Raw genomic sequence first — 21539 nt, 5'->3', positions numbered from 1 at the left:
AAAAGCAAGCTCTACATAGTAGAAATAGGTATTTTCATATGCAGTCCTCTCCTATTCTACAACGTATATGAAAATGCTATTTTTATTTGGATCAGAATTTTTTAAAAAAAGGAAAAACTTCTAGTGAAATGATTTACTCTTTCTACTGAAGCTTGTAAACTTTGAAGCAAAAAAGAGAAAGATTACATAAATATGTATATATAAACAAAATTTCTTTGTTTTTGTGTGACAATGAGAAATGTTTAGAAATGTTTATCCCACCTGAATATTTTCCTTTTCCTTCTTTTCAGCACTTTGTTAGTGAGCGTAAATATGATGAGGATCTAGGACGGGTAGCCCGGTTCACATGTGATATTGACACGCTGAAGATGAGCTTTGATTCATTTGGACAAGGTAAGATAGGGATGCTGACTAGGGCTGTGATAAGAGTAAGTCCTTCTAATGGAAGTTGGGGCAAGGAATGAAGGGCTCGGTGAGTCCAAAGTCCTGGTTTCTTCTCTGAAGCTCAATAATAAAGATACTTAAATCCTCTTTACCTCAATTTCTTCCTCTACAAAAATGAGGTTGTGATGGTCTTGGTACAATGGAAAAATGGAATTTATCTGGCTCTGCCACTTATTACCTGTGTGACCTTGATTCTGTCATCTCACTTCTCTGAGCCTCAGTTTCCTCATCTGTGAAATGAGCTGCTAAGTTCCCTTCTTATTCTCAAACTATGAGTTTTAGTAAATGCTTGTAGCACCTGGTATGAATATTTCTCATTCTATACATATGAATTCTCAGGTATTTTTAATAATTTTATTTTACTCTAATGAGTCTTTTTGCTTCCATATAAAGAATTCTATTTGCCTGGAGATCCCTTTTAGATTTTTGTCTTGATAAAAAAAAATAGCTAGTATTTCTACAGCCCCCCATGTGCCAGCAAAATACTTTACAAATATTATCTCCTTTGATCTTCATAACAGCCCTGAAAGGTCAGGGTTATTATTAAAACCATTTAGCTATTGAGGGAAATTGAGATACCAGAGGTTAAATCCCACAACTTGTAAGAGTCTGAGGCCAGATACCAACTTAACTCTTTCTGACTCCCAAACCCAGTGAGCTAATTAATCCTAAAGGTGAAATTCTGGACCTGGGGCACTATTTAAGGAAGAGCCAGTGATCTGGGCCTGTAAACCATGATCCTGAAGATTTGGGATCAAGTAGATTGCTTGAGTTCAGGAGTTCTGAAGTATGGTAAAGCTCCACAGTATCTGACACCCTGGAAGCCAGATTTGCTGGGCTGTCTAATGAGGACCAGTTGGCTCAGCTGAGATCATTTAGGGGATTGGGCCTGTGAATTGCCACTGCACTTCCATCCTGAGCAAGCTAGAGAGACCCAGTCTCACAGATCTTATTATTAGTTCAGTTTTGAAAACAGAAGCTTTCCTGGGAGAAATTTTCAAACCATTAAATAAAATGATTATTTAAGGATCTTCCTGACATGAGTCTGTTTCTATTTTCCTGGTAGAAGAAAAGACTTGGGATGATATATATGAATTGTGAAGATTATTTCTATTCATCTTTAACTCCTCTGTCTTGTTTCTCCTTTATGAAAACATTTTTAAATTATTTACTTATATTTAACATATTTTTAAAATTTTGAGTTCCAGATCCTTTCCCTGCCTGGACCCATTAAAAAAGGCAAATAATAAAAGGGTAAAAACATCACTTTTACAAAAATATTCATAGCAGCCCTGTTTGTGGTGGCAAAGAATTGGAAATGAAGTAAATGTCCTTCAAATGGGGAATGGCTTAGCAAACTATGGTATATGTATGTCATGGAACGCTATTGTTCTATTAGAAACCAGGAGGGATGGGAATTCAGGAAAGCCTGGAGGGATTTGCATGAACTGATGCTGAATGAGATGAGCAGAACCAGAAAAACATTATACATCCTAACAGCAACATGGGGGTGATGATCAACCTTGATGGACTCACTCATTCCATCAGTGCAACAATCTGGGACAATTTGGGGCTGTCTGCAATGGAGAATATCATCTGTATCCAGAGAAACAATTTTGGAGTTTGAACAAAGACCAAGGACTATTACCTTAAATTTAGAAAAAAACTGATATCTTATTGTCTGAAATTGCTATCTCTTATACTTTGTTTCTTCCTTAAGGATATGATTTCTCTCTCATTACATTCAATTTGGATCAATATATACCATGGAAACAAATTGCCTTCTGTGGGGGGGTTGGGGGTAGGGAAGTAAGATTAGGGGGAAAATTGTAAAATTCAAAGTAAATAAAATCTTTTTAAAAAAAGAAAGGCAAATAATATGATTATAAAAGTAAAGTCTTGTAAAACATATTTCCAGGTTAACCATGTTCTTACAGAGAAACTTGAACATATTGCCTGTGTGCCTCTTTCCAGACTCAGTCAGGTCCTAGTAGTTGTCATATATTAGAGAGGGTAAAGGCAAGAGGACAGAGCAGTGCATTCTCAAGTCTGGTATCTGGTCCCTGGAGCTCCTCCTCAGTGTGATGATTATTAGTTCTTCTCTACGGAACAGTGGAGTGCATCATCTCGTGCCATTAACATGAGCTGTTAATGTTTTCCTTTTAGTGTCCCATCCAAAGAACAGCTACTCAACTAGATCTCGGTGTAGCTCAGTTACATCTATGTCATTAAGCAGCCCCAGTGATGCAACTGTTCCTTCCAGTTCCACCTGTGCCTCTGCTCCTAGCCTTACAAATGCCAACAAGAAAAACCCACCAGCAGGAGAGATGCCTACAACCATAGCAAATCCCAACAGCCGGTCTTACCAGCCTCATAGAGAGGTAACTTGATGTTCCCCGTTGAATTTGGATGAAAAGCCATTGAATTAAAATGCTGACAGACTGATAACTCAAAACCACCCAGTTTTCCACATGAGTTTAGCTTCATTTCCTTCCCTCTTTACACCATTCTGAACCCCTAAAGTCCCACATAGTCACAGAAGGAGCATTTGGTACATTCTCAACTACCAACCAGTGTAGGTTACCCAGTCCCAAGTACTGTTGCATGTTTTGTTTTGGGAGTCATCCCAGCTGTTGTAGGTGAACTGCCCATTAATTACAGTGGGAATTATGTCTTTGTTCACAAAATAGACAAGTACCACAAGTACAGTAAAAGATACAACTCCCTACTAATACAGCATAGGACCAATAGAAGAAAAGGGAAATGACTGGGGTTGAGGTAGAGTAGATAAGGGGAAAAAATGGCTTGAAAGTTGAAATCAGATTCACAGTCCTTGAGGGAAAAATTTTATCATTTAATTTGGAGGAAAAATATTTTAGAAATCAAAATCAGTGGGATTTTTCTTTATAAGAATGTATAGAATGTTTAGCAGTCTTGATATTAAAGAAAAGGACAACTATATTTTAGGCTCTTTGAGTTCCAATGAGAACAGAAGCACTCACAATATATTACTTTGTATATGATTTTATCTCATCTATGATGAAATGAAGCACTAGTGATAGTTTTAATTAGTGCCAAATAGATAGTTAACTCTCTCCAAATTTCTTGAAAGTATGAAAAGGTCAGCACAATGATATGACACCTATCAATGGTAGATGAACAAATCCTATAATATGTTTCTTTGATAGTCTCTTCTTCCATACCTTTTCCAGCCTGAATAGCTAGAGAAAGTGAATCCTAGAGGAAAATTTCTTGAGTAGGGAAATGATAGGGAGAGATTAATTAGCCCTCAGCTTTCATGGATTCTGATGCTGTGATTTGGGTTGGGGTGATTGATAGTGTTCCATTTTATTCCTTAGAGTTCCAGCCTGGGAATTCCTAAATAGACACTCTTAAGAACAAAATACTGTTGCTAATGTTTATTTATTAAGTCTTTCTTCTTTGTTTCCCAGATGTCACAGGGAAATAGAAGAGGAGGTCAAGGCTACCGTCCTCAAGGCCAAAGGTCTAATGGTCCCACGAACCAAGGGCGACATGATAACATGGGCCGTTACCGAAATGGCTCGTGGTATTCATTTGGGTCCAGGTATCAGAGTGCTCCACAGTCTCCAGGAAACACAAATGAGCAAGGCCAGACCCTCTCAGCAGGGAACAATGGAACTGGAACCATCGTGGAGCCAAACCAACCCAGCCCCTCATCCAAAAAGGGGCGTCAGGCCCAAACACCACTAAACATAAGAGGTTCCCTCAGTGCAAGCCCAGGGCCTGCCAGCCTGAAGCAGTGAACTCCTGAGGGGGACCCCATTAGGCTTCTTCCTTTAATGCAATTTAAATTGATAACTGGACTATAGGAAACTTGTAGCTAGGTTTAATAACAAAGAGAAATTTACATTTATCATTTTTGTCTCTTCTTCCCTCTTTTTCTCCCATTCCCTTTTCACTTTTTTCAGAAGGGAAGCTGTTTTCTCCCTTGTGTTATCAAAGTAAGATGGATCAATCTGTTTGGTCATTTTCAGTGGGATTAGAGGCAGCTGTTGTTAGGTCTGCCTAAGGCAAGCAATCCCCTTGCCCAACATCCCATGCCTTCTCAATTCTCTTTAGAGACCTGAATCATTGATTCCACTTTGGGGGCTGGATTCACAAGGGGTCTAGTCAGACCTCACCCTGCTTTCTTTGTAGTTCAGGCAGATGCCACAGATGCCTCCTTGAGTTTCCTCTGAACAATAGCTTGTAAAAGAGAGACTATGATACATATGTGCTAGGGTTAGCTAAAGGTGGTTGAAAGAAAAGAATTATCAGGCACATTTAGGACTCTGCCTTTGCTCTCATTGTGCTAAGAGACCTAAATTGGGCTTTCTGTCTTGTTTGCAGTAACCTAGCTTGCAGTCTCTTTTCCAAAAAAGTGAAATCCTTGCTTCCTGTGATCTTAGACTAAAAATCAGGAGGCTTATGGGAAGTCATACAAGTAAAGTAAAAAGTTTCCATGTTTTAATGGGGGTGGTTGGGGGGGATCTTTTTTCTTCTCCCTCACTCCTATATTTCATTCTGATCCTGAACTAAATTTATAGCAGCATAATTTAGCAGTGCTAATACAAGGTGTTACCCAACAAAAAATTACTACTGTCAACCTTTATAGTTGTATAAATAAAACAATCACATAAATGTTCCCATATTTGGTGCTTCGTGGCAGCAATCAACTTCATTTCGTTGTTTCTCTTTGGAACTTCTGGTATAGAAGTCTTTTATATGATTTGTTCTAACCTAAAATGAAGATGTCTTATTCCCAAGTCATCTGATCATAGATTTAAGACCAGAAGGATCTAAGAGGCAATTTAGTCCATCCCAAAGAAGATAAATAACTTGCTGAGCCCTGGGGCAGTGGGAAGATTTCTGCCCTGGTCCTCCCCATGGCACCACACTGCCTTGTTATCCAATGCTTAGATTCAAAAACCAAATTAAGGATGACCTTTAAAAGGAGAATTTAGCAGATAAAAAAAATCACCTTTACTGCCATTCCTTCCTCATCAGAAAACATTAATGCTAGAAAACAAATAAAAATAGTACATGTGCTCAAGGAGCTCATGCCTTAATTGTGGGAACAGCAAGCAAAGAGGCACAAGGGATTGTATCAGAAGGAAAGCACTAAGATTAAGGAAGCAATTGAAGGCCACACTGGCCACCCTTTCCAAAACTCAGTTGCAGAGAAAGCCATAGAACCACAGCACTTCCAGAGCCTGCAGCTTCAAAAGGATGGAGAGTTTTTGTTTCCCTCAAATCTGAAACTAAAACTACAAATAGCCAACTGCACATAGCAGCAACCAGAACAGAACTGCTTTGGTTACGGTTGTTGAAGGTTGTGTGCATGCACACACAAGACATAAAAAACTAAAGTCTTTGTCACGGGGACTGACTTTAGATCCTAGGAGCACTGTCCCCTTAATTGTAGATGATCATTTTGTCCACTTTGGCATAGCTACCTGCCAGGGAGAAGGTAAAGTCTTTACTGCTTTTCTGAATAGCTGCCTATAGAGTCAAAACAAGCCTTGAGGAATCACATAGCCCTTTGTCACTTTATAAGAGTTAAGGGGGTGGCTAGGTGGTACAGTGGATAGAGCATTGACCTTGGAGTCAGGAGTACCTGGGTTCAAATCCAACCTCAAACAGTAATTACCTAGCCATGTGGCCTTGGGCAAGCCACTTAACCCCATTGCCTTGAAAAATCTAAAAAAAAACAAAAGTTAACTAACTCACAGACAGATGAACATTCATGGGTTTTTTTGTTATTTTTTAATTTGAAATGTCTTTGTTCTGTTCCAGAATTAAATCTTCTTTGAGAAAAATTGAAATTCTGTAAACCAATTTAAAATTAAAACCTGGTTCATCTAATGCAGCATATCCCATGAATTACCCTTGGTGAAGATTTTGGCTATTGGAGAAAAGCATAAACTTTTTAATAGTTTAGAATAGCAATCCCTAAAAATAATGAAAGCAGATTCTTAGTCCCACCCAGAATCATCCTTTCCACTAAGAAAGGAAAGAAAGGAATGAGCATTCATATACCTGGCACATAGGATATATTCGATCCTCACAATAATACTGAAAAGGGCTATGATTATCCTCATTTTTCTATTGAGTGAACAGGCAAACAAATGACTTGCCCAGAATTAAGCTAGTAAGGTCAGAGGTTGAACTTGAACTTGGATCTTCTGACTCCAGCCCTCTAGCTTCCTGTACTGCACCACCTTCCTTTGCCTTGATGGCCCTTTCAGAAAGTTTGTCAACTGCCCAGAGTCTGTGTAGCCATCCAGAAGCAGAATAGAACCTAACATTCAACAAGTATTTCTCTCTGACATTTGCTACCAACCCCCCCAAAAAAAACCCAAGAGGTAAAAATGCATTCTAGAAATAGAGTTAAAATTGTACAGAGAAACGGAAGGCCAAGTGATGTGTATGAAAAGAAATAATGTGAAATCAACCCCCAACCTAAGAAGAGCTTTGAGGAGTTTGTATTTTATTGGAAAAGCAATCATGATACCCTGAAGATTGGAACCAAGGGGGCTGAGGTAAGAGGAAGGGCATGGTCAAGCCTATATTTGTAGATGTATCTTCACAGTTACATGAAAGATTGGAGAGGGGAGACACTGGAAGAGGGAGCTAGACCAGTTGTGAAGAATCACCAGTGATGAGGGCTTCTGCTGACTGGGTGAATGATCTGAAGGGAATGGATCTGAAAGATGGTGGGCAACTGGTCAATTGATTGACTATGGTGATGAGGAAGAGAGAAGAGTTGTGAATGACGCTCTATGGCTTATCCGTCCTAAATCTGCAACAAATAGCTACTCTAGCCTGCTTTTCATACCTTCGAAATATTGACCTTTTAGTTACCCAATTCTATCAATTATTTCTTTCAAACTCCAACCCTGAATTATTCCCACATCTACCTCCTCCACTTTATGCTGTTGGAGAAATTCAAACAGTTGTCCTCAGTTCCCCTATATATTTGTTACCCATATCTTAACTGGGCCCTCGTTCCTATATAGTAAGCCTTTTATTCTTTTTTTTTTTGATTGATGTTCACAGTGACTTTTTTTCTCCTCTTTATGCCACAGACAATACCATCTTCTCTACAGAGGACCTTTCCTCATAATTCACTGAAAAAACTTAGATCACTGATTATGAGCTCATTCTCCTACCCAATTCCTCACTTCAAATATGTTGGTTTTTAATCCCCATTCTCTTGTTGCTTCAGTTCCAGCAAATGAGGTGTCCCTTCTCAATGCCATCCTCTCTACTTGTGAGCCCTTGAACTCATCCTCACCTGTCTTCTTCAGCAACTTGAACCTTTAGTCTTCCTCTCTTTTATTTTTTAGGTTTTTGCAAGGCAATGGGGATAATTGGCTTGCCCAAGGCCACACAGCTAGGTAATTATTAAGTGTCTGAGGCCGGATTTGAACTCAGGTACTCCTGACTCCAGGGCTGGTGCTCTATCCACTGTGCCACCTAGCTGCCCCTAGTCTTCCTCTCCTGCTAATTTTCAGCCTCCCCTTATCCATTGCCTCCTCTGCTGTCTACAAACGTGCCCAGATCCTCCTCATCCATAATAAATTTGTACTTGATGCTACCATACATTGAAATCCGCAACCTGTATCTTCTCCCTTCCAGCATTTTTAAACATCTTAGGAGAGGGATAAAAAAACCCAAGTGAAATAGTCTGACTTTAAGGAGTTTATAATAAAACCAAGGAAAAATATGTATGTATACATACCCCCAAATGAGTGAGCATGTATTTTCACGTATGTATAATGGGGTTATAGCATTGCTCACACCCACCTGTAGGTCACCCTTTAGTCTGCTAATGTAAATGATGACCATATTCATTCTGATAACTCCTAGTTCTGGGATAATACAGGAGCATGTCTGGACACTTCATTAATTACTAAATTACATCTTGAATAGTTCAGAGTTCCAACCTCAATTTATTGTTCATTTAATAAACTAGAGAAACTTCTTTCCCAAAGTGGTTACTCATATGTCCTGAAAACCCTTAAGCTCCTATAAGTAAATGATATTCAAGTTACTAAATACATAACATATTAACAGTCTAATAATCAAAACATTTACAATGTTTTATATGTGAGAATGATCACAGTTACTTCTAACCTTAACTATACCTGCAAATGATCTCTCCTAAAAACAATTCCCCTATTCTTAAGTTACCAAGCAAACTCTTCTCAAGACTCGTTAGCCCTCATCTCAAGATAAAGCTTAAAATAGTTTCATCAATCAGCACTTTTACTAAGTGACAGACATAGTAAATGTGTATTACATATTGAGGCTACAAAGAAAAACAATAAGTAGTCACTGCTTTCGAGTTTACATTCTAACAGGAGAGACTTGTAAATAAATCCATACAATTTGGATAGAAGATTCCTCCATCTCTTTCCCTCCGTCTTCAACTTCCCTCTAGCCATGACATAAAAGCAGCATCTTCACATTGAATAGTCTGATAGGTTTTAAAAAGGCCAGTTATACTTCATTCCATTTTATTTTATTTTTTTTAGTTTTTCCAAGGTAATGGGGTTAAGTGGCTTGCCCAAGGCCACACAGCTAGGTAATTATTAAGTGTCTGAGACTGGATTTGAACCCAGGCACTCCTGATTCCAGGACCAGTACTCTATCCATTGCACCACCTAGCTGCCCCCATTTTATTCTTAAAGCTACAATTATTAAAGCTTCTGTAAGAGAAGGTTTTGAAATAGGTATTACATAGGAATATATAAAATAATTGCAAGTTAATTTTTAAGGGAAAAAGACTAACAGATGGGAAGATCAAGGCAAGCTGCATCTAGAAGGTGGTGCTTAAACCAGGCCTTAAAGGAAACTAGAGATCTAAGGAATAGGGATGAGGAAAGAATGAATTCCAAGGCAGGAACAGAGTCTATAAAGATTGGCAGAATGGGTGTGTCACACATGAAGATTCTTAATTAAAGAAACTAATTTGGCTACTCCATGGTATGCATGGAGAAGAATGTGTAATAAACCTGGAATGATAGGGAGACAGATTGTAAAATAGTTTAAATGACAAAATTTACATATGACTCTAGAGATAATCGGGCACCACTAGAGTTTACTGAGTAGAGAAGTAAGACTTGCTTTTATACTCTGACAACTGAATGGAGAATAGTTTGGATTAGAAAGAGACTTGAGGCAGGGAGACAAACTAGGAGACTATTGAAATAGTCTAGGCAATGATGAAGATTGAAACTATGGTTGTGGTTGTATGAGTGAAAAAAAGGGAAATGCAAGATCTTTGTTGAAGTAGAAATGACAGGATTTGGCAATGATTGAATTGTGGGGGAAGAGGAGAATCTAGGAAGTACCAACAGGCTGAACTTAAGTGACTGGAAGAAAAGTGATACTCTAAACAGAAAAGAAGTTTGCAAAGAAGAAAGTATTTCTTTTGGGTTTATTTAGTTTATGGGACATTCACGTCAAAATGTTTGACAGACAATTTAGTGATGTGAGGCTAAAGGTTAAAGGATAGACTAGCTATATAGATCTGATAGAGATGATTCTTAAACCCACGAGTTGATGTGTTTACTCAGAGAGGGATTATGGTGAGAGAAGAGAAAGCACCCTAAGACAGAATCTAGGTATCAGTAGTATGCTGGAGCCAACTCAAATTAGCTCTAGAGAACTGATTATAAAATTTTCAGTGGGATAGTTTTGGCAGATACAAATCAAGGCTTGATTTATTGTTTTTTTAATTTTTTTACATTTAAAGTGATGGAGAAAATGTTAATGAAGTAGATTAAAAGTATTGTGCAGGGGTGGCTAGGTGGTGCAGTGGATAAAGCACTGGCCCTGGAGTCAGGAGTACCTGGGTTCAAATGTGGTCTCAGACACTTAATAATTACTTAGTTGTGTGGCCTTGGGCAAGTCACTTAACCCCATTTGCCTTTGCAAATAAACCTTAAAAAAAAGTATTGTGCATAAATTTTTTCCTAGAGAGTAAGTTTTTAAAACACTTACCACTCCAGTGGTAACCCACAGTTGGGTGCTGTGATATGTATCATGATTGGCAAAGGAGATTAAGAAGTGCTCAGACAGATGGGAGGAAAATGAAGAGAGAATGATGTCATGAAAATTCCAGAAGGAAAGAGAATTCAGGAGAAAGTGGTTGAAGGATTTCACTATTCATTGGTATTTTTTGAAAAAAAGCAGTTTCAAAAGGAAGCCACATTCAAAGGATTGAGAAGAAAGTGAAAGAAGAAATTAATACAATAATTGGTTACCTTTTTCTAGAAATTTGTCTGAGAAAGGAAATATATATATATATATATATATATATATATATATACATACATATGCATGTGTGTGTGTATCACAACAGCTTTAGGGGATAGTGTAGTCTAGTGAAGGTGGCTGTGGTAGATGATCTTACATGGCTGCTGATAAATAGGGGAGATTTAGATAATATTCATAGGCAGCAAGAACCAGGAGATAATAAAAAGTTGAAGATGAGAGAGACAGAAAGAGAAAGGATGATTGTAGGGGCAACATGTTAAAGAAGATGAGAGGTGAAAATAAGGGTAAATGTAGGCCTTGTTGAGGAGAGGCCAACTCTTCATCAGAGACAGAAAGGCAAGGGGGGGTGATGTTGAGGGTTTGTGAGATAGAGAAGAGGAAAAGAGGGAGCTCAGAAGATAACAGACTCAATTTTCTCAAGTATGAGGGAAAATCCTCATCAGGATGTTATTGGAAGTTGTAAGAGAGAAGATTTGGAGCAGTTATGGAGGGGTGTATTATAAAGAAGAGAGAAATGAAAGGATTGCTTTGCTGTAGGTGAAGATCTAGTTCAGATAAATTTAGATTGGACTCAATCAACAAGGATGTATGAAGTTCTACACCTCTATCAGCAGATACTGGAAGTAATCCAGGATCAGAATTTGTTATGAGTAAGATGGAAGAACAAAAGACATTGTAACTAGTTCAACTGATTAATTAAATGGTACAGATTGGGAAAAGATAAAAATGAAATTAAAACAGGTGATGGCTTAGAAAAGTACTAGAGGACAGGTGTAATGGAGATCACACTAAGAATGAAGGATAGATCTAGGAGAAAGATATAGGGAGAAATGGAATGATATGAGGATATGGTCAGATGAAAGAATTTCAGAGTTCTTGCTCTCAGAAAATAACATCCATAATCATTAAATGGAGGAGGATTCAATAGAACAAGGAAATAGAATTTGAAGGAATCAGCATGAATAACAAAGTTCCCTAGTGTAAAGGGCAGGAGTTGTAGCAGACAGGAAAGGAAAACAGTGAAAATGAAAAATGACCTGAGGGCCAATAGTTAACTGCCACCAAGGGCTGGATGTGGCACTAGTTTGAGCCTAAAGGAAAAGTTGGTGAAGGATGGCAGCAAGTCAGAAATGATGGCAGAATATCAGAAATGATCTTGGGAAGCAAGGAATTCTCTAAATCTCTTTCCAAAATTAGAAGAACCTTATTAATCCTCATCCCTTCCAAAACCAAACTTCTAGAAAAAGCTTTCTGAATTCATTACCTTCACTCTCTCACTTTTCACCTACTCAGTCCATTCCAAGATGACTTCTGTACCCCACCACTCAACTGCAACTGTTCTCTCCAAAGTCTCCAATGATCTCTATTACTAAGTCCATTGGTTCTTTCTCAATCCTTCTTGTCTTGGGTATTTTCTTCTCCCTGAGTTTTACTCTCTTCTACCTGTCTGATCCTTCTCAGAATCTTTACAGGATCATTATCCTGGACCCCACCTCTCTTGAGTCTTTTCTCTAAACTCCTTCATCAACTCTCATAGATGCACCATGCTGATGACTCCCAAATCTTCATATCTATTCTTCAATGGTCTCCTTACCTCTAGTCTCTGAATCTCCCATTAAAATTCAACATGTCTAAAACAGTTCATTATCTTTCTCCAAAATTCAACCCCCTCCCACTTATGTTAAGAACACTACAGTGCTTCTAATCATCCAGTCTAGGTTGTAACCTAGGAGTTCATATTCTATTCTTCATTGCCTTTATCTCTCATGCTCTCATATCCAATTAATTGCTAAACTTTATTGGTTCCACCTCCTCAACATCTGTTGCACAATCACTTGGACTACAATCACCCTGAACTTCAACACCTGGAATATTGACATTTTTTCCCTTCCCCCCCTCTTCTTCTAAGTCTCTCCTCTGCACAGCTGCTAAACTGATGCTCCTAAAAATGACCTGATCATAACACTTGCCTAAAAGCTTCAATGACTTCCTATTACCTCTGAGATAAAATATAAATTACATTACTTGGTTTTTTAAAGTTTCCACAATCTAGTTCCCATTTCCTTCTAATCTGACACTACTTTCCTGAATGTATTCTATAATCTAATCACAGCTGGTTTCTTTGCTTTTTTCCATAGGCAATTCCATTTCTTTTCTGAGTTGACTTTTCATCAACTGTCCCAATGCCATTTTACATCCTCAGTATCATCCTGTCTCAATCTGCTGAAATCTTGCTCTTCTTGAATCAAAGGGGATGTTAAACCACACTGTTTCCCTCTCTTCTTTCACAAATTCTTTGTGGTCACTCCACCCCAGCTTCCCATCATTTCTGCTTCAGCATCCAATTCCTCCTTCTTAGTGACAATCCAGACAAGAACAGTGGTAGTTCCTCTCATTTCCTCTATCTTTTGAAGTATATACCAGCATAGAGCTTGTGGGTAGTTCCCTTGGCATCTTCTGAGAACAGTGTAGCTCAATGATAAAGGGATCAGGATTTTGAGGTGGCAGCAAGCCCTGAACGATCCCTTGGTCCTCTCCTTATCCCTCCAACCCATTTCAGCAATTTATCAGTTAAAAAAGATGAACAGTTTCCACTACCTCTCTTCCTTTATCTCTTCAGAACTTTCAGCATAAAAGACTTCTTCAAGAAATCCCAGCAGGAGTTGGGGGGGGGGGACCAGTAACCTCCACTCTCACAGAGTTGTGTTTGTTGATGTGTCAGTGGAAATTTTTCCTGCCTAGATTAACCTGAAACTGAGCCTTAGATCCTTAGCTGCTTTTTCAGTTTTGTGCTCCTAGCCTAGACACAATACAGCCTTGGAGTTTGCCTTCGAAGTTCAAGAGATCAATAGTCCTGGGTCCCTCACTGTGAATTGATTGACAGCAGGCAGGAGTGTTCTGCAACTATATCTTCTCAGAGAGGATGTCCACCAGAAAGGGGATAAGCCAAGCCCTGACCTGCTTTGCTAAAAGACATTGACCCAGAACTAGTGTGAAGATGAAATACTAATTTAGCACTCCTACAGAAATGCTTCATATTTTGGTATTTTAAGTCTCTCAGGGGAATATAATCGTTTTGATTTGCTACTTAATTAATGTGAGCTTGTTAAGCAGGGCTTTTGAAGGAAAAAACAAATAGCTTTCCTCTACCTGATTAGTATTATATATGTTTTCAGTTCCCTCCTATTTCTACCCCCCCTTCTCTCAACCTAGATTTGAGTTACAATTAAACTTTAAATAATTTTATTCCCCTGAAACTACCAGATTATATTATAAAGAAACAGAGTTCAAGAAAGATCCCAATTGCAGCAGCTAGGTGGCACAATGGATAGAGCACCTACCCTGGAATCAGGACTTGGATTCAAATGTGTCCTCAGACATTTAATAATTAACTAGCTGTGCCACTTAGCCCCATCTGCCTTGCCAAAAAAAAGTTCCCAATCCAAAGTTCAAGAAAAACCCCAATCCATCTAGTTAATGGACAAGTACCCCAGGACTGTATCCAGCCTGTACACATGGACTGAGAACAAAAGGGACCTTTAGAAAAGTAGGGGGAGAGTGAATGTCGCAGCCCCCCTGGACCCAGGAGTGATTGATTTTTAGTTTTGTTAATTAAAGAGAATGATTTTAGTTTTGTTAAAGAAGGAAAAATTATTATATTATCTAGGACATTATTAGTTGGTCAGGTGGCTGTCCAGATAAATAAAATCCTCCATCACTACTATATCATTCCTCTGTTTCATCCTCATTATGTATTTCCCAAATTCTTTATCTTCTATGTCATTCCAAGTGGTTTTAGGCTTCACCAACTATTCTACACAGTGGTATAAAAATCAAATAAAAACCTGAGCATACGGATCACTATGGACTGCATATTCACTTAGAAAACCATGTTAACATTATCTATGTTCTATTAAATTTTATATTTTTAAATACTTCCTATTAATATTTTTAATTATGTTCAGTACTCACTTGGGAATATTGTAGACATACAATCTTTTTATACCCATCTTGTTGGTGTTTTTAAGTACATAATCCTACACCACCACCCAACCTGAAAGATAACCAAGGTTCCAGAAGTCCCACCTACTCTGCTCCCACCCAGCCCAGCAGAGTAGTACAATAACCAAGGTTCAGAATATACTATTCCCATGGAGACTACTAGCAACATAATGATGTGAAAAGTGGTAGAGGATCTCAGATCTCCCACACACAGTAACAGTAAAATCTAAAAAGACCAGAGGTAAAATAATAAGGAAAAACCAAGAACAAGAGCAGTTAGTTCCTTCAATTTAGAACTACATAAAAAGACAACCTGAATTTGACAGAAGAAAAGAAAGGGTTTTCACTATAGAAGCCAGTATAAGCAAACCTGATAAACAAACTTGAAGCCTAAGAGAAGAACCAGAGGAAATATGAGTCAACAGAAGAAAACACTAAACTTCATAATACACAAAAAATACACAAAACCCAAAAAGTACCAGATAAAGACAGTAACCCTATAATAAGTATAAGCAGAACTGGGAGAGGAAGGGAAGAGAAGGCAGGCAGAAAAGGAGAATAAATTGTCCACAAGTTCTGTGAGAAAGATATGAAGCAGTAGTTTAAAAAAATTTAACTTGAAAATAAGTCATCTGATAGGAAAATGGAAGAAATATAAATAACTTAGTCCAGAAAGTGAAAAATCTTAGAAGTAAACTTCCAGAAAAATAAAAATAGTCAAAAATAACAATTCTAGAAAATATCCAAGATGATCAAAGTTAGATCTTCCCAGGTGTTATGAGGTTCAAATGAAATAATGAATTAAGGTGCTTTGCAAACAATAAAGAACAATATAAATGCCATTATTAATATTGTTATTTTCATTATTGACCATGCCCCCAGTCTAGTGATGACTTTTACTGCATCTTTGAAGAACTCAAGTAATGTTTACAGAGCAATACAAGAGCTGCTAGTGAATGTTTAATAACTGGGTTCTTTAGGGGTGGAGAGAAGGGAGGATGTACACACTCACATTTTTAAGTTTAGTCTGCATTAACACTTTTTTAAAGTCTAGAAATCAACAAAATGATAACTCAAACCCTAATTTGTAGTAATTATTGATTTCTAAGGGGTAGATTTTCAACTGAAAATTTAACAATTGGCTCTTGAAAAACACTTAGACTTGGCTCCAGCATATAATCATCACTCCTTCATATCCATCACATTCTGTCTGTCAGACGAGAAGGAAGGAAAGAAGAAAGCGAGGGAGGGAAGGAGGGAGGGAGGGAAGAAAGAAAGGAGAAAGGGAGGGAAGGAGGTGGGAGGAAGAGAGGTAGAAATAAAAGAAACTTCATGTTGGGGTCTGGGGGAAGGGAAGAAAGAAGTATAAGAACAGAAATTTTAGTTATAAATCATTTGGGTTGGTCAAATTCCTTCTCTTTCTCCAATCTTTTTTCTTTGCAAAAAGTGGGACAGTTATTTAAACTAGTATAGTGCAAAACTATACTAAGATTTTAGGGACACTATATAAAAATAATTTTTTTATTCAGTAAAATTCAGAAAAGTAGGGGCAGTAACCATGATCTCAGACATGACAACAAAAACTGGCATGGTTAAAAGTACTAATCAGAGGATGTAAATCATACATGAACTCAGCATAAATAATAAAAATAATATTAATACTTAACATGCATTCACTGTGTGTTGTTTTGTTTTTTACCTCCCATTCCCCTAACTTGGTAAGTTTAGTCCTTTGACATTCAAGGTTACAGTTGTTAAATTTAGTTTCTTCTCTATAATAACCTGTTATATTACCTTAAAAAAATCAGCACAAGCAGAGTTAGTTTCTTTTTTTCTTGTAACAAATCAATGTTAGTCTCTACAATGAGTATATATAAACTTCCCTTTCCCAGATGAAACACTTCTCTTACTCAACTAGAAAGCAATGAGGCAATGTTAATTGATAGATAATAAGACATATCTGGATTTATCTATATAACAAAATGGTTTTGATGGTGGTGTGAGGATGATGTCTTGACTTGCTCATGTGATTGGCCTTTCTAGATTAAGGTTTTTCCCCAGTCTTGGGTTGTTTGGGGTAATGTCCATTCAATGACTAGATAAAAACCTAGATAAAAGATAGCTAGATTTTAAGAAATCAAAAATGAAAACTATGTAGGTAAAAAGGAAATTGTCCCAGCTTTTTAAAAAAAATTATAATAAAACCAAAAGATTTTACATCATCAGTTTGTATAAAATACAATCATACAAGTTTGAAATATATCAGCTTATATGAAATGCAAACTGATAATATAAATTTGAATTTTGAATAAAAATGAATAAAATGAATTTTAAAAACAAAATGAATAAAAATTCTTGAATAGATAATGAAATTTGAATATTAGTCTATATTCTTTTCATTTCTTTAACAGTCAGGATGGATGCTTGAGGTTAGGTCAGTCCAGCCCTGTTAGTCCCATGACTACTTGAGTCATTCTGTTAAGACTCTGGCTTCAGATGGTACCATCATTCTCAATAATAATCTCACTAGAAAGTTGATTACCAACAGGAATTGGGGCAGCAGTTTTTCCTTTTTCACTTAAATTTTTTTTCTATCTATGACACTGCTGTGTTTGACCAGGACTATCAGATAATTCACATTCATGTATGCAGTTGAAGTACATGAGTTCACAGTTTCATTTCCTTTTGCCCTCAAGTACTTGTCAAGGACAGGGTCTTTAAGTCTTTCCATTAAGCTGTGCAACTTGTCAGGGTCAGAGGCCCACTAGTCCTATAATAGTCCTGCTGCTTGCCGGGCCAGTCCTCCAAAGAGACTTCCTCAGGGGAACTTCCCTGGAAATGTTGCAGGACTGGATTTATCTTTTCCTGTCTATAACAATGTCTAAAGTTTCTGATCTGTCTCCAGAGGAAGTTTCTCTGTTGCCTTTCAGGGTGTTCTGGTCCCTTTATCTGCATTATTAACCTTATCTTCATTTCTTTCTTAAGTCTAGACAATCAACAAAGCAATACATCAAGCCCTGTTTTGTGGCATTTACTGATTTCCTAGGTCTAAAATTTTTCTGTCTGAAAAAAATCAGCAGGAGTCTATGAGCTGGGACCTAACCACCAAGGGCCATACTGGTGAAGTGACTTCACCATGATGGAACTATCTTTGAGTCTTATAGATTTGTTTTTAAATTAGCACAGTATTTAAGTTCCCAACAGAATAAAAAGAACAAAAAAGAATTTTTGTACAATAATGAGTTCATTTTAAACCCAGAACAGTCTCTAAGGTTCATGTAGTGGAGTTTGTTTTGCACCAAAAATTATGGGTACAATCATAATCGTGTTTGTGTGTGTGTGTGTGTGTGTGTGTGTGTGTGTGTGTGTGTGTACATATATTTCGGGTTAACCCCCCCTGAGAAAAGAACTAGGTTTCTTAACAAACCTTTGGGTAAAGAAACAGATTATGTTACGGTGCCTGTGTATAGACAGGACAAGCAGGCATGCTGGAGAAGTCAGAAAAGTTCCCCAATAGTGCAGCCTGGTGGGAAATAAGATGTCTGTCCTGAGTCCCCTCCTTAAATGGAGAAGGGAAGAAGGTATGGATGAGATGTGATCAAGACTGATCTTAAAGAAGAATGATGAGGTTTTCAAATAATGAGATTCCTCAGGCATGATGGAAAAGTCAGAGAAATCTCAAAGCAGTGTTGGTGAAAATGTCAAGCAGACAGTTGGAGGGATGGGACAGGATATGAATATAGGATATATAGATTTGGGAATAATTTGCATAGAGATAAGAGTCAGATCCACAGAAACTAGAGAAATCCCTGAGAGAGAAAAAAGGGGAATCAATATATTTAAGTCTAAAACCAAAATTGGGGTACTTTTAAAGTAATTAGGCATTTTTCCCATTAGCCAGGGGGATCATCACTTTTTTTGGAAGGGTTTTAGGGAAATGGATAGAACAAACAACTGGGACAGTCCTAGACAATCTTCCCAATGGATTGGAATCATAGAAATGTGTTGGCCTATTTTTCAAACGTCAATTTACCTTGCCTTTGACTCCATAGCCCCTTGACAAAATCATCTCACAAGTATTTTTTTTCAATCCAAGTCAAGTTAGAGTCTGCTGGGTGTCATTTTTTGTAATGGACAAAATCAGATTAAAATGAATATCAAGGACAATCTTGAAGGGGAAAAAAAACAAACAAACAAGTCCCAGGAAGGTAACATAAAGCCTGAAGTATATAGGGAGGGCAGAGAAAGGGAGGTCAATATTACCTTCTTACCTTTGCAATCATGACATAATAGGCTAGCATATCTGATTATATGGGAGACATACCCACATATATTTGTCTGTATATATAATATATGTAATTATATATACATGAACATATTTGCCTCAGTTTTCAGAATCACCTCTTTCTTCCAATTTTCCAAGGTCTTTCCCCTAATTATTACAGGCTGCCTCTGCCCAGTAGTAACTTCATCTGCAGGTTTGAACCATAGATCAGGGAGTAAATTGACTTTGAGGCTGTCTTTGTTTTTGAAAAGACCTTGGGAGATATAGAAAAAACAAAACAAAACAAAACAAATGAAAAGATTTGGAGGTATTTGGAAGTTTGTTAAACAATCTTCTGCCACTGCTTAAGCCTTGTACTTAGTGAATAGCAGCTTGTCAAGAGTTTCTCCTGGTCATTCTCCCAGTACAACATGGTGGGAAGAGATCTGATTTATACATATGATAGCATGGGCATGGCTATGAGCACGAGCAACTCAACATCCAATTCTTCTCTCTTCTCTGGGCTAGGTTAGCTCATTCACCCAATCAACACTCATTTTCAGAGACAGGAATTTTCACAGAGAAGGCAGTTAGGTGACCACAAGTCACTGCCAGCGTCCTGGGATTAAACCTATGTGATTAAGTTATACATCCAAAATTCACAACTGTAGCTTTTGAGCTCCCACCAGTGTGCTTCCCATTTAAACATATCCAAAGTTAAGATAACACTCAATTATAAAACATTTACTAACTAGAATACAAATCAAGAATAATGATAACAGTCTACCTGTAAAGCTTAGTCACACTCTCCCACTAATGCAAAGTAGGGCAAAGTGGGCACAAGCTTCCAGAAACCTAAAAGGAAGGTGCATGAGGTGGGAAATTGTATGCCCAGGTAAATTAATGCTTCTTGACTACAGGCTTGATCTTCTTAGGAAACGATCTGCCCCAAAAGCCACTTGACAGATGAGGTCAGTTCTCTGTTAGCTGCTCAAATCACTCCTCAACTGATGGCTCCTAAGGTAATCTTTTATGCTCTCTTGGCAAAAGCAGCTCTTGAAATTCTGGGATCCAAAGAGTTAGTTAGTCAGGTCAGCTTTCTAGACAGAACTTTAAGAGGTTTCTACTTCCTGAGCAAAATAAGACAATAAAAACCAAGGCAAATCCTTGTGAGATTTTTCCTCTCTCAGGTCCTAGGTGGCAAAAAAAAAGGCAAAGCAGACAAATATCTCCTTTTCTCAATTAACTGTCAACCAGTAACTAGTAGTGAATTCTCCAACTAGGTTAGTAATAGGTGTGAAACTTGAAAAACATTCTTCTCTCAGTCCAAAAACTTGCCCATGAGTCATCTGCTTAGCTGGACTTAGTTGGACTCAGATCTCTTCAAGCACCAAGGGGCAGACTCCTTCCTTGCCTTTTTCTGTTTCTATTTCTGGTCTTTGTTCTCCTAGTTTGATTATTGACTGAATCTTGCCTCAAAACATACCCTCTTCTTATGAAGTGATTCACTTGTAACTTAGGATGAGAAACTAAATTGCACATTTTTGTGAAACCTATCACAAATAGACAGTCCAAAAAAGTTACAAAATTTTCAGAGTTTTTCAGACCTCAACCTTAAAGTCTTAATAACAGACACACATATGTGTGTATATAAATGTGTGTGAATGATTATAGTTGTATATATATAATATATATTCATACAAATATATAAATGGTATATACATATCAATCCATACATATATGTGTATAAGTTTATTTTATTTTTATTTATGTGTATGTATATATATTATATATAATATATATATATATATATATATATATATATATATATATTTGTAGGACAATGATGTGGTACAGTGGATAGAGCACTAGCCTTGGAGTCAGGAAGACCTGAGTTCAAATCTAACCTCAGGCACTTGAAACTTCCTAGCTGTGTGACCTTAAGCAAGTCACTTAATTCTGATTGCCTTGCATCCAGGGCTATCTATCTCCAGTCATCCTGATTCATGTCTGGCCACTGGATTGAGATGGCTCTGAAGGAGAAAATGAGGCTGGGTAACTTAGCACAGCACCCCCTCACTCAAATCCATTCCACTTGCTTGTCATGGTGTCACCACCCTAATGTCATGAACTTCTTAGAAAAGGAAGGACAAGTATCATCATCATCATCATCATCATTATCTCTGTCTCTCTGTGAGTGTGAGTGTGTGTGTGTGTGTGTGTGTGTGTGTGTGTATACATACATATGTATGTATATGGGATATAGGGTGTGTTCAAGAAAGATTAATACCTCTGATGCAAGGGTTAGCAAGCCTCTGATGTGAGATTGCTTTCCACCTGTGATGGCCTGAATTTCTGGTGCAAAACAAACTCCACTACATGAAACTTAGAAACTGTTAAGTCACTGAATTCTCACCAGTGACTCCAAGAAGCAGTAGTATGCATAGTGGCCACACCCCAGCAAACCATTTGGTTAGAATTCCAAGAAGCCAAGGTCATCCACTGCAACTAGAGCCATCAC

General features: G+C 37.7%; 1 protein-coding gene across 1 annotated transcript in view; it reads left to right on the top strand.

Annotated features, from left to right (window-relative positions):
• SPATS2 (spermatogenesis associated serine rich 2) overlaps positions 1 to 5110 on the top strand; it is a 144011-nt gene extending 138901 nt beyond the window's left edge. Inside the window, exons 10-12 of the mRNA XM_074225991.1 lie at positions 291 to 393; positions 2611 to 2825; positions 3897 to 5110. Coding sequence (XP_074082092.1) covers positions 291 to 393; positions 2611 to 2825; positions 3897 to 4229 — 651 coding nt within the window. The 3' untranslated portion in view covers positions 4230 to 5110. The remainder of the gene's footprint in view (positions 1 to 290; positions 394 to 2610; positions 2826 to 3896) is intronic.
• The last annotated feature ends 16429 nt before the right edge of the window (positions 5111 to 21539 follow it).

This window comes from Macrotis lagotis, chromosome 2, assembly GCF_037893015.1.
Source record: "Macrotis lagotis isolate mMagLag1 chromosome 2, bilby.v1.9.chrom.fasta, whole genome shotgun sequence".
Lineage (NCBI taxonomy): Eukaryota > Metazoa > Chordata > Mammalia > Peramelemorphia > Peramelidae > Macrotis > Macrotis lagotis.
Note: the sequence above shows the minus strand (reverse complement) of the source record. Positions and strands in the feature narration are given on the sequence as shown.